The sequence below is a fragment of the Entelurus aequoreus genome, linkage group LG24, assembly GCF_033978785.1.
Source record: "Entelurus aequoreus isolate RoL-2023_Sb linkage group LG24, RoL_Eaeq_v1.1, whole genome shotgun sequence".
NCBI classification, from domain to species: Eukaryota; Metazoa; Chordata; class Actinopteri; order Syngnathiformes; family Syngnathidae; genus Entelurus; species Entelurus aequoreus.
In genome coordinates, this window is record NC_084754.1 from 11286113 (window position 1) to 11300944 (window position 14832).

At 39.7% G+C, this 14832-nt stretch overlaps 1 protein-coding gene across 3 annotated transcripts in view; it reads left to right on the forward strand.

The window, feature by feature from the left end:
- tspan9a (tetraspanin 9a) overlaps positions 1–14832 on the forward strand; it is a 580412-nt gene that overhangs the window by 337762 nt on the left and 227818 nt on the right. For 2 of the 3 annotated variants that reach the window (XM_062035906.1, XM_062035907.1), the window contains one exon: positions 7900–7979. In XM_062035906.1, the coding sequence (XP_061891890.1) occupies positions 7917–7979 (63 nt within the window). In that variant the 5' untranslated portion in view covers positions 7900–7916. Of the gene's footprint in view, positions 1–7127; positions 7980–14832 lie in introns of those variants that run through there. The other variant, XM_062035905.1, reaches the window with a different exon arrangement.

Below are 14832 nucleotides of genomic sequence, written 5' to 3' on the forward strand. Positions count from 1 at the left end.
CCCGCTGGATGCGTTAAACAATGTAACAAGGTTTTCCAAAAAAATCAACTCAAGTTATGGAAAAAAAAATGCCAACATGGCACTGCCATATTTATTATTGAAGTCACAAAATGCATTATTTTTTTTAACATGCCTCAAAACAGCAGCTTGGAATTTGGGACATGCTCTCCCTGAGAGAGCATGAGTAGGTGGGCGGGGTTGGGGGGAGGCGGAGTTGAGGGGGGTAGGGTGTAGCGGGGGTATATATTGTAGCGTCCCGGAAGAGTTAGTAATGCAAAGGGTTCTGGGTATTTGTTCTGTTGTGTTTATGTTGTGTTACGGTGCGGGTGTTCTCCCGAAATGTGTTTGTCATTCTTGTTTGGTGTGGGTTCACAGTGTGGCGCATATTTGTAACAGTGTTAAAGTTGTTTATACGGCCACCCTCAGTGTGACCTGTATGGCTGTTGACCAAGTATACATGCATTCACTTGTGTGTGTGTGAAAAGCCGTGGATATTATGTGATTGGGCCGGCACGCAATTGCAGTGCCTTTAAGGCAGGCCCCCAATATTGTTGTCTGGGTGAAAATCCGGAGAAATCCGAGAGAATGGTTGCCCTGGGATTTTCGGGACGGGCACTGAAATTCGGGAGTCTCCCGGGAAAATCGGGAGGTTTGGCAAGTATGACTGGGAGACGCAACTGCTCTGTACTTCTCCCTACGTCCGTGTACCACTCCGTATAGCGGCGTTTTAAAAAGTCATACATTTTACTTTTTGAAACCGATACCTATAATTTCCGATATTACATTTGAAAGCATTTATATCGGACATCTCTACTTTTGACAAAACACTTCAAATTCTGAGGGGAAAAAAAAAATGTGTGCGGTTTGAAAAACACAACGAACTTAGACTTTGTCTCTGTATCTACAGAGCCAATAAACATGAAGTCACAGCCTATCTGGGATTGAACAAAATAAATAACAAACTTTTAGGTGTCAAATACCTCATTTGTCATGTCCATGTGTTAACTCTGTGCTAACTCAACAAACTACACACACCCTCCAAGGTTTCTCATTGTCATCCCATTGGGTTGAGTTTTTTCTTGCCCTGATGTGGGATCTGAGCCGAGGATGTCGTTGTGGCTTGCGCAGCCCTTTGAGACACTCGTAAAGTAAGTAAGTAAACATTGATTGATCGATTGAACTGTTGAGGATGGTTGAGTTACACTCACTTTTCTCATATTTGACAGAGACATTTAGGGGCAATGAGGGTGCCAAAGAACAATGCGTTCGAAGCAGAAGACCTAAAACCGCAGGCTTTGCGTTGAATTTGTTTCGAGGGGCGTTACCATAGCGACATGCACTTTACTGCGTACCTCTTGCTTGGCCCCGGTATCAAGCGTTTGCTTGCCCAACAGAGTTGTTATTGTGACACCCAGTGGACACATTTAGATCAGCAGTTTCTTTCATTAAACCTTTGCAGCTCAATTTTACACTTAGCAAACTCATCTCGCGGGCCGCATAAAAACCTGTCCGCGGGCCTTATCCGTCCCACGGGCCGTACGTTTGACATCCCCGGTTTAACCTTTTGAATAATACTCTAAAGCTCCATAAAGCCGCCACACACACCATTTTCGTTTCTGTCCATCCGTGCTTAAAAGCATGGTCAAAATATCACTGCGTCTTGTTCTCGTGACGCCAATATTGTGTATCCTGCGTGAGCCGAGTGTATTGATTCATCATAACCCTCGTGTCTTGGTAAAATAGAGATTAAAGATTCAGTAGTCACCCGTGAGTGATTGAGTGATTATTGAAGCTTGTTTCAAAAAGGTTTGCCAATAATGTACTTGGACCAATGGACGACATGAACAGTGAAGGGCTCATCCGTTCATTCATTGATTTTCTACCAAGTTTCCTGACTTTGGGGCAGAGAAGCTGTGCACTCATTGCAAGTCCATTTTAAACCATTTAGGTTCCTCATAATTAATTAGAAAAATACAAATAATTCCCCAGCTCCTAAAAGCATGGAAATGTGTACACTCAGAATGCTTGTATTCGCAATTGTTGTTTTGTTTGTTTCCTTTTAACACAAGAGTGTTACATAAGGATGTCAGTGACAACTCTGTGCTACAGGATTTTTCTGCAAAACAATTAAATTGAAACTCTTCCTCCATCTGTTGAGTGGCTAAGCCAGCACACACGAAGAGAACCGTAACCAAACAGAACTACTCAAGCTATTAAGGGAATCGGAGAAGAGCTATTACGACAGGGACTTTTTTTTAAACTTCCAATACAGTACAGATATCGGTACATGAGTATTGGCCAATACCAACATTTTTCCAATGCAATATCAGCACAAATAATAGTACATACTCGTTTTTCTGTATTTTCCGGAATATAAGCCGCTACTTTCTCCCTATGCTTTGAACCCCGCGGCTTATAAAACGGTGCAGCCAATTGGATGGATTTTTCTTTGCTAATGGCGATATTGTTTTGTATTCATCAAACGGTTTTCATGAAACACCCACAGATGCTGTTATTGTTTATGCCAGTGTTTTTCAACCTTTTTTGAGCCAACGCACATTTTTTTTAATAAAGAAAAATACGGAGGCACACCACCAGCAGAAAAGGTCAAAAAAATGAAACCCCACCAGGTTGTCGTGCCTTATTTTGAGTTTGTTGTTGTTTTCCTGTGTGTAGTGCTTTAGTTCCTGTCTTGCGCTATTATTTGGGTGACCCTTCCTTCCTGTTTTGTTGGTGTTTTCCTGTAGCAGCTTCACGCCTTCCGTTGAGTGCTATTGCCTGCTTTGTGTTACCAATCGAGACTATTTAAGTTGTGCGTACGCTATCCTTCTTTGTCGGGACATTGTTGATTCTCATGTCATGTACGAATGTACTTTGTGGACGCCATCTCTGCTCCACAAGCTGTAAGTCTTTGCTGTCATCCAGCACTCTGTTTTTCTTTACCTTGTAGCAAGTTCAGTTTTACTTTCGTTTTGCATAGCCAACCCTAAGCTTCAGTGCCTTTTCCTTTCCAATCATTGCACACCATTTTACCTGCACGTCGTCTCCCGCTGTGCTCTGCATATCGGGATCACGACAAACCATCCTCTACGCATTCTGACTTCTACAAAGCAATGAACCTCCGCTGTCACCTACTGATATGGATGGAGTATTACATGGTTAACTTGCCGAGCTCAGACATTCGACAACGGCACATTATTTGCAGATTATAATTAATGAAAAACACTGGTTTATGCCACGGCACCATCTTTGGATGTTCGCTCACTGCAGGTGCTGCGGGTTGAAACTGCACTTCCTGTTTAGTGCTTTGAACCAGAAGTACAAGTGCTGATCTGTCGCCCATAGTGTTCTACTCATGTGTTTTCTTCATTCATCATTCCGAGCAATGTTTGCAAGTTTTACAATGCGACTAAAACGACTCATACTTAACGGGACTAAACCATCACGTGTCATGCATATTTGTACGTGCTATCGTAATATAATCAAGCTGGCGTTGTTAGCATTAGCTAATAGTCTAACATGTTTGAAAGTGTCTGTTTTGGTATTATTAACTTACAACGACATTCTTTTTGTATTGTTTCAGTTTCATAAATTCCTCAGTAAATTCACCAAAATGTCACCGTGGAGTTATTCAGTCTGTTTAGCTGATTGGAGAGCTAGCTTCCGCAGCTCGTGGGTCCATGACGATGACTTCTGTTTTGTTTGATGAGCTGTTTAAAAGCTGTGTTACAGGCACCAATTAAATAAGGTATGTAAATAAACATGTTCAAAATATTTCTGTGTAAATAACTCATTTCACAACGTACATATCTGTGGCTTATAGTCTGGTGCAACTAATATATGAAACAATAGTTTTTTCTTCAAAAATGTAGTTGGTGCGGCTTATATACCGGAAAATACAGTATGTTTGTATTGTGGAACGGTGGAAAATGTTTGATCAAGTGAAATTACTTAAACAGAAAACAATAGTAGGTATAAAAAAATACTAACCTATTGTATGCTGTCTTTAAATTGAAGTGGAGTGGTATTTATTTCATGTGACACCTAGTGGCCACACAAATGTATTAAATTAAGCTCATGACGCAGTAAGTCAAATGATGCTGACACTTTTGTTACTGGATACTTTCTAATATGCTTCTTCCTTGAAGACTTGTAAGTAATATGCAAGTATAATTATATGGTACTTGTTTGTATTGCCTAATGTCCTGTTTTAGACAGCAATATTATTCTATTTTAAGACACTTATTGCATATGTATAGCTTGTGCGCTATTTTGTGCTTAAACTCGATTTTTCTTAAGAGTGTTTTTATCATGTTGAATTTAAAAATTTCAATTACAGTTACCGGTACCAAAATGGTATCGGGACAACACTAGTCCCCGTGACCCAGTGAGGGACAAGGAGTAGAAAATGGATGGATGGACAATTGTTAAGTTTACTGAGGATGCAATTGCCTTCAAGGAACTCAAACTTTACAAAAATCATTCTATTTTCTGGAAATGTGACCATTACTAACTGCCTTGATATCTGCGCTCCATTTCAACTCCGAAGCTATGATACATTTCTCCAATTAGAGAGTGAGGTCAATTGAAAATCAAAAACCCCTGTATTATCTTTGACCCTGACTGTGCCTGGGAGTGTACACAGGCATCATCTTAGAGCCACTAGCCCCTTTTCCATGATTCATCTGGTGACACGATTCCACAGCCAGTAAATTGGGTCCCCTTACATGGATGTGGGCAGCACAGTAATGAATAACACAGACCTATCTCAATCTCATACAGCTGCAGTTCTGCTGCCCACACCCACATCAAAGAGACGCCTAATATTTTACCCTGTTTTGAGGAATGGCAAATAAATTACCTCGTGCCAAAATGAACTGTGGTTCATTTGTGGCGGCAGCAGTCAAAAACAATTTAGACTGCACTAAAAAAACACGGGAAATTGCACTTGCCACGTGCAAAATGTCAGACTACCTTCTAGTGCTGCCCAGATACCAATATTTTGGTACCGGTACCACAATTATTTTGATACTTTTCGGTACTTTTCTAAATGAAGGGCACCACAAAAAAATGCATTATTGGCTTTATTTTAACAAAAAATATTACGGTGCGTTAAACTTTGTTTTTTTATTGCAAGTTTGTCGTTAAATAAAATAGTGAACATACGAGACAACTTGTCTTTTATTAGCAAGTAAACAAACAAAGGCTCCTAATTTATCTGCTGACATATGCAGTAACATATTGTTATTTTCCATTCTATTATTTTGTCAATATTATTAAGGACAAGTGGTAGAAAATGAATTATCAATCTACTTGTTCATTTACTTTTAATATCTGCTTACGTTCTCTTCTAACATGTTCAATGTACACTTCTGTTCAAATGTAATAATCACTTATTCTTCTGTTGTTTGATACTTTACATTAGTTTTGTATGTTACCACAAATTTGGGTATCAATCCGATACCAAGTCATTACAGGATCATACATTGGTCATATTCAAAGTCCTCATGTGTCCAGGGACACAAAATATACATTTTAAAAAATGACGTAATTTTAGTAGTATCGACTAGATCAGGGGTCGGCAACCTTTACCACTCAAAGAGCCATTTTGGCAAGTTTCACAAATTAAAGAAAGTAATGGGAGCCACAAAAAAAAATTTAAAATGAAAAACACCGCATACAGAGCTTAAATGCTTTGTGCTATGTTACCCAGGGGTCTCTGACACACGCACCGGCACGCACTTTAATGTGGAAATTTGATGTTAGTGCAGCCCGCGAGTTTTGAATGAATGGCACTTGATAGCGTCTTACTTGCCAGCCCTCTCGCACTTGATAGCGTCTTACTTGCCAGCCCTCTCGCACTTGATAGCGTCTTACTTGCCAGCCCTCTCATTTTTCCTGGGAGACTCCCGAATATCAGAGCGTGATGACACTGCTTTTGGCGCCCTCTACAGTCTGCCCTAACAGTGTACCTGCTCGACCAAACGTAGAATGCAGTTTCAGCTTGTTTACGTAAGTGACAGCAAGGCGTACTAAGTCAGCAGCCACACATCTTACACTGACGGTACCAATACCCAGAATCCCATGCAGCCCTAACTCTTCCGCTCAACCAACGCACGAAGGGGGGGGGGGTTGATGTGTGGGGGGATTTGGTGGTAGCGGGGGTGTATAATGTAGACCGGAAGAGTTAGGGCTGCATGGGATTCTGGGTAATGGTTGTGTTGTGTTTATGTTGTGTTACGGTGGGATGTTCTCCAGAAATGTGTTTTTCATTCTTTTTTGGTGTGGGTTCACAGTGTGGCGCATATTTGTAACGTAACAATGTTAAAGTTGTTTGATACGGCTACCGTCAGTGTAAACTGTGTGGCTGATGAGTAAGTATGCTTTGCTGTCTCCTGTGTGTGCAAGTAATAACAACATGCAACATGTGGCTGGACTGGCGCTGTATGGAAATGCTATAGAGGACAATTACTGCAGTGCAATTAGGTTACGTCCTTTATTTAGTAATTAGAGTGTAAATAGGATTATTTCTTCCCTGGGAGTAATCTATGAGAGACTCTGAGATCCATAAGTCTCATGGGAAAATTGGGGGGGTCGGCATGTATGTAGCTGAGCTGCATCAGAATGGTCAAGGAGCCGCATGCGGCTCCGGAGCCGCGGGTTGCCGACCCCTGGACTAGATACGCTCCAGTACTTGGTATCATTACAGTGGATGTTAGGTGTAGATCCACCAATGGCGTTTGTTTACATTTTGTTTACTTTTCAGAGGCGGTATAGTACCGAAAATTATTCATTAGTATCGCGGTACTATACTAATACCGGTATACCGTACAACCCTACTACCTTCCCAACATACCGTACCAGACACCGACCTTATAAATGTGATACGTAATGTCCTCTTTTAGTTTTTTAATCACCGTTGAATTCATTTCTGGCCGCTCGGGTCCCCTGACAGCCGAGCTGGAATTGCTGAACATGTATAGTCAAAGCAAACAGCGATGATCTTATTAAAGACACTGGGAGCGGAGAGGTGGAGCCGGGCTCTTACTTCAGCTGCTGCATTGGCTGCAGGGGACGGCGGCAGGGAGGGGCTGCAAGAAGGAGAGAGAGCGGCAGAGGGGTAGGAGTGTCAAACAGGGAATGCCGGCTAGTTGCGTCTCAACTGAGCAGCACATCAGTTGCAGTCACTGGGGCGAGCTGAGCACCGGCAGTGCGGGGGACGGAGCCGCTGAGCACAGCGTACTTCCGCCGGAGGAGACGAGAAGCGTGCATTGGGAGCGCGGGCGGAAACAACTAATTGCACACTTCAGTGAGGAGAGTGAGAGGGTGAGAAAAGTTACCAGGTCAGCAGCTGAGACTGACTGGGTTCGCTCTTGCAGCTGGGGGAGCATCACGCAGGACACTGGGAGAACTGTCACTTTTTCTCAAGACGGGAGGACTATGCAAGATTAAGCAGTAGACTGGACTCTATCAAACAACTCACCTCAGCTTGATTTTTGTATCCGTGCACCTTTTATTTATCGTTGGGAAGCCGCTCTGTCCTGCCATCTCTGAGACTATGTTAGACTGTGCGTCAGGGAGCTCCTCATCAGCGGCCGCAGCACCAGAGCATGGAGAAGTCCAGCAGTGAGGAGTCAGCCATTCACCGTAGTCCGTCCGTAGATAGCTGCGAATCCGACTTCCCCCAGGCCTCCACGTCTGGCCCCCCGTTCAGCGGCCGCGGCTTCACCGCCGGCGCTTTCTACGGCTCCACCGGGCCACGTAAAAACGCCCCGCAGGGTCAGGCCGCGACCGCGGCTGAGCCCGGCGCCGGAGACAAGAGCGACAACAAGTACAGCTCGCCCAAAGGGAGCAAATACGTGGTCTTTTACCTGGATCTATCCTTTGTCTTTCTTTTAGAATTCAAGAAGTTTAACATGGCAAGAGGCTGCCTTTGCTGCTTGAAGTATTTGATGTTCATCTTCAATCTCATCTTCTGGGTAAGTGCATCCTTGTTTTGTTTCCCTCATCATCACTCAGCCCGGTCAATGCTTTTGTCGCCGTTTTTTTGTACCTCGTGTAAGGTTCCTCTTTGTAAGTTTCATCAGGAGCGGAGACTTTGAAGGATAAGGTGAAGAGAGTGGTCGTCAATGCAAGCATGTGTTTCTGATTATTACATCATAGAGAGTCTGTGCCTGTTCTTTTCAGTGCATGTTGCTATTCCTGGATATCATGACAGAAGCAATGGCATTACAGCGGCTCTCCTTTTGTATGTGGTCAGAGAAAGGGAGGGCTGGGGAGGTAGATTGTGGTGGCAGAGAGGACAGGTTCAGTGGGGTCACGAATGTTTGGTGGCTGTGTGATTTTCATTATTTAAAGCAGGGGTGCCCAAACTTTTTGACCCGTGGGTCGGATTGGGTTAAAAACATGTGGCCAGGGGCTGGGCTATATATATTTATATTTATATAAATATATATATATATATTATTTATATATATATATATATATATATATATATATATATATATATATATATATATATATATATATATATATATATATATATATATATACAGTACAGACCAAACGTTTGGACACACCTCCTCATTCAATGTGTTTTCTTTATTTTCATGACTAATTACATTGTAGATTGTCACTGAAGGCATCAAAACTATGAATGAACACATGTGGAGTTATGTACTTAACAAAAATAGGTGAAAAGGTGAAATAACTGAAAACATGTTTTATATTCTAGTTTCTCCAAAATAGCCACCCTCCGCTCTGATTACTGCTTTGCACACTCTTGGCATTCTCTCGATGAGCTTCAAGGACACCAGTGAAGTGAAAACCCTTTCGGGTGACTACCTCTTGAAGCTCATCGAGAGAATGCCAAGAGTGTGCGAAACAGTAATCAGAGCAAAGGGTGGCTATTTTGAAGTAACTGGGATATAAAACATGTTTTCAGTTATTTCACCTTTTTTGGTTAAGTACATAACTCCACATGTGTTCATTCATAGTTTTGATGCCTTCAGTGACAATTTACAATGCAAATAGTCATGAAAATAAATAAAACGCATTGAATGAGGTGAGTCCAAACTTTTGGCCTATATATATATATATATATATATATATATATATATATATATATATATATATATATATATATATATATATATATATATATATATATATATATATATATATATATATATATATATATATATATATATATACATAAATAAACACATATACAGTATATATGTATATGTGTATATATATATATATATATATATATATATATATATATATATATATATATATATATATATATGTGTGTATATATATATATATATATATATGTATATATATATATATATATATATATATATGTATATATATATATATATATATATATATATATATGTATATATATATATATATATATATATATATATATATATATATATATATATATATATATATATATATATATAAAATATACGTTAGGTCAGGAAAAAACACAGAAGCTATTTCATCCCTTCAAGCCTGTTTCACAGGTTTCTATGCTCTTCAGGGGATGCCCTGAATAGCCTCTGTGTTTTTTCCTGACCTAACGTATATTCCGCTTTACCCAGGTATTGAGCACTGTATAACAGATTAACGGATAAACCACAGAAACCTCGACTATATACATATATATATATATATATATATATATATATATATATATATATATATATATATATATATATATATATATATATATATATATATGTATATAATATGTCTAATTGCAGATTAGACAAACTGCCTTTTCCTTACACTGAACAAAAAAAAGTCATATGTCCACTTATGTTTAAAAAGTCAATTTTACGTTTCCGCCATTTTTTTCCTCTTGCACTAATTGACCAAAAGAGCGCACACTTTCCGCGCCCTCGCCCGACACTGCGGCGCGAGCCTGATGATATCACGTTATTGATGGGGGAAAATGCATTTTTAGACAATATGATCGGGACTACACTTGGGCCGGATTTTGGACGCTGGCGGGCCGTGTCTGGTCCGCGGGCCGTGGTTTGGGCACCCCTGATTTAAAGCAACAAATAAAAGGGTTAACATATGTGTGCATCATTTTGTAAAAAATGTTTGCTGTCACAGAATAAGCCATGATCGAATAGGGCTCTCATTGACAAATTGGCTTCATAGAAAAGTGGTAAATTCTACCGGGTGGCCATGCATGGGCATCGAGTGTAAAAGTGGGAATCCCTCAGATGTTTACAGAGTGGATTATAAGGCTTATGAGTTATTGGGCCAAGTCTTTTATGTGAATGCATTCAAGCGTGAAGCGTAAAAACATTCCGGCATTGACGACTTTTTCTGCCCTTGCCCACCGCGCCACTGACTGGTGAGCCACCCTAAACCAGGGCACACTGGAAGCTATGGAGATCATTACCCAGCTGTGAATAGGCTATCATTGAAAAAGCACACACGTACACATGCACCACACCAACCAACAACTATCTCTTTGCTTGCTCCCTACAAAAAAAAAAAAAAAGAACGGGACAGCACTGTGCATTGCCAGGCTCGGGGGGCTGCAAAGAGAGGCGCTGTGTGCTGCTTGAGGGCAAGTTGCAGTATCTATATCATCCTCCTATCATTACTCATTTCACAGAGAGAAGAACCGAGTAATTGGCAGAGATGAGCAAAAGGCCTGGGGGGCTCTTCAGTGCGCACTGCCTTGATGTAAATGTTTGTGCAGAAGAATGAGAAGGCTGGGATAGGCTTAGCTGATGGGGATTCTTTCATTCTGACATTGATTTACCTTGATACAGCATTTCTTTTGAACTGGGTGTGTGTGTACTACAAGAAATATAGGTTCTCAGGCTATAACATCGCTACAGTTTCAGTTGAAGAATGACATTGGAAACTGTCAGGAATAGGGTCTCTCAATGGACTTCATTGGGATGACTATGACTGTAATGGTTTCTAAAAAAAAGTCGTGGTGAATTATCTTGTTTGGTAACACTTACACTACCGTTCAAAAGTTTGGGGTCACCCAAACAATTTTGTGGAATATCCTTCATTTCTAAGAACAAGAATAGACTGTCGAGTTTCAGATGAAAGTTCTCTTTTTCTGGCCATTTTGAGCATTTAATTGACCCCACAAATGTGATGCTCCAGAAACTCAATCTGCTCAAAGGAAGGTCAGTTTTGTAGCTTCTGTAACGAGCTAAACTGTTTTCAGATGTGTGAACATGATTGCACAAGGGTTTTCTAATCATCAATTAGCCTTCTGAGCCAATGAGCAAACACATTGTACCATTAGAACACTGGAGTGATAATTGCTGGAAATGGGCCTCTATACACCTATGTAGATATTGCACCAAAAACCAGACATTTGCAGCTAGAATAGTCATTTACCACATTAGCAATGTATAGAGTGTATTTCTTCAAAGTTAAGACTAGTTTAAAGTTATCTTCATTGAAAAGTACAGTGCTTTTCCTTCAAAAATAAGGCCATTTCAATGTGACCCCAAACTTTTGAACGGTAGTGTAAGTATGGGGAACATATTCTAAGTAACAAAGACTTATAGGGTTATGGTTAGAGGGTTAGGGTTATTGTTGTTGTATAATAAGGCCATGCAGAATAAGACATTAATAAGTACTTAATAATGACTAATTAAGAGCCAATATGTTACTAATTTGCATGTTAATAAGCAACTAATAATGTTAAATATGTATTCCCCATACTAAAGTTCCCCATACTAAATTCCCCATACTTTGTTTGGTAACACTTTAGTATGGGGAACATATTCTAAGTAACAAAGGCTTAATTAAGAGTTATTTGGTTAGGGTTGGGGTTATGGTTAGAGGGATAGGGTTATTGTTGTTGTATAATAAAGCCATGCAGAATAATGCATTAATAAGTACTTAATAATGACTACCGTATTTTTCGGACTATAAGTCGCTCCGGAGTATAAGTCGCACCGGTCGAAAATGCACAATAAAGAAGGAAAAAAACATGTATACGTCGCATTTTTGGGGGAAATTTATTTGATAAAATCCAACACCAAGAATAGACATTTGAAAGGCAATTTAAAATAAATAAAGAATAGTGAACAACAGGCTGAATAAGTGTACGTTATATGACGCACAAATAACCAACTGAGAATGTGCCTGGCATGTTACGCAACACATCATGGCAAGAGTCATTCAAATAACTATAACATATAGAACATGCTATACGTTTACCAAACAATCTGTCACTCCCGATCGCTAAATCCGATGAAATCTTCCTCCCCGGTGTCGCCTCTGGTATGTCCTTTCTTTCTGCTGCTCGATCGCCGTTTTCCGCTGCATATTTCACTACGTCCAGCTTGTAATCTGCAGTATATGATTTCCTTTTCGGTGCCATTTTAGTTCAGCCCTTCTCAGTTTTTATAAGTTACCGCCAATGTTGATGTGATCCACTTTAATAGCTACGGCAGTAGCGTATAGCATATAGCAGTTAGCATCCCATGACCCACAATGCACTTCTGCCATGACTCTCCCCCGCTGAAGTCTTATTGGTTGACGTGTGTGTGACGATTGCTGCCATTTGCTTCGTCTCTTACGCGAATGACCTAAATAATATTATTTGATATTTCACGGTAATTTGTTAATAATTTCACACATAAATCGCTCCGGAGTATAAATCGCACCCCCGGCCAAACTATGAAAAAAACTGCAATTTATAATCCGAAAAATACGGTTATTAAGAGCCAATATGTTACTAATTTGCATGTTAATAAGCAACTAATAATGGTGAATATGTGTTCCCCATACTAAAGTTCCCCATACTTATTTTGTTTGATAACACTTTAGTATGGGGAACATATTCTAAGTAACAAAGACTTAAGAGTTATTTGGACACTAGGGGAACATTTTGTAAGTAACAAAGACTTAATTTAGAGTTATTTGGTTAGGGTTGGGGTTAGGGTTAGGTTTAGGGTTAGGGTTATTGTTGTTGTATAATAAGGCCATGCAGAATAAGGCATTAATAAGTACTTAATAATGACTAATTAAGAGCCAATATGTTACTAATTTGCATGTTAGTAAGCAACTAATTAATGGTGAATATGTTCCCCATACTAAAGTGTTACCCTTGTTTGGTAACACTTTAGTATGGGGAACATATTATAAGTAACAAAGATTTAATTAAGACTTATTTGGACACTAGGGGAACATTTTGTAAGTAACAAAGACTTAGGTTGGGGTTAGGGTTGGAGGGTTAGGGTTATTGTTGTTGTATAATAAGACCATACATAATAAGGTATTAATAAGTACTTAATAACGACTAATTAAGAGCCAATATGTTACTAATTTGCATGTTAATAAGGAACTAATTAATGGTGAATATGTTCCCCATACTCAAGTGTTACTCTTTTTTGGTAACACTTTAGTATGGGGAATATATTATAAGTAACAAATACTTAATTAAGAGTTATTTGGACACTAGGGGAACATATTGTAAGTAACAAAGACTTAATTTAGAGTTATTTGGTTAGGGTTAGGGTTAGGGTTAGGGTTATTGTTGTTGTATAATAAGGCCGGGCAGAATAAGGTATTAATAAGTACTTAATAATGACTAATTAAGAGCCAATATGTTACTAATTGGTTTTTTTAACCAATTACCACCTTAGAAAAAACTTGGCCCTCCAAGTACCACCCTAACAACCAACATTAAAATACAGTAGCGTAGTAGGCCTAAGTATTAATTAAAAACAAAGCAGAGGTTTTATTTAACAAGTATATTTAATATATGTGTGCACTGTAGCATTACACACAGTTTGAACAGTAACACTGTGTTTGAATATGGAAAACTAGAACAAACTAAAACACTGGTCTGTCACTGTGTGACAGCATACGTCAACAACTAAATGATGAGCATTTTTAACTCATCTTGAAATATTTTTATCACACTGTGCTATATATTGTTATTGCAAGAGACTGCAGGTATAAGATGTTGCTCCCGATATAGAGTTTAGGCCATACCACCTATCCCTAGTACCATGTGTCTGTGTTACAGCCCATCAGTGCATTGGTTCCGAAGCAGCCTTGTGTACTACTGCGAGTCAACCTTTAGTAGCTTTCTTCAGGGGCAGTCTCAGGGGATTTGCTTGAAGGCTTTTACTTCTCGTGGTCTCTCTAAAGCTCAGTTTAAGCTTAACCTCATTTCGGTAGGCGAAATCTCAGCTCTGCTAACTGGCTGATTTTACCAGTTGGAAAAAGAAGGTTTGGATTTCAGATTTTTTTTTTGTTGAAACGTTCATCTGCAAAGGTGCTCGTGTGTTGCAACATCCATAAGTGCACCTACGAGTATATTGTAGTGCCTTTTAAGTGGATATGAGCTTTCCCCCAGCTCCACACATCCCATGTGGTACAGTAATTAAATTCATACTACAGTAATTTTCTTTAAATGACCACCTACCATTATTACTTACTAGGGATGCAACAGCATTATATATACCCCGGTGTTTCGGTTTCTAAATCTTCACGATAATACCGTGACTGACGGTATTAAACAAAAACTTGGTGACTGTGTTATAGTGTTGACTGGGCCTGTAAATAAACTAGATCTGGAAATCTGTAAGGTGAGGTCGTGGAACGCCATAAGCCGGAAGTCAAGTCTGCTCGTTCTCGTCGTAGATAAAAGGATTTTTTTTTTTTGGACATTAAATCTGACCGTAACTGGTTGAGTTATGTTGCCTGGCGAAAACATTAGCTCTTTGGCGGAGGTAAGAAAGTCTGCATTCTGCAAAGCGAAGCGCGCCACTCTCGTTTGAAGTGTTTCTAAGGCGGCACAGAGCAAGCCTC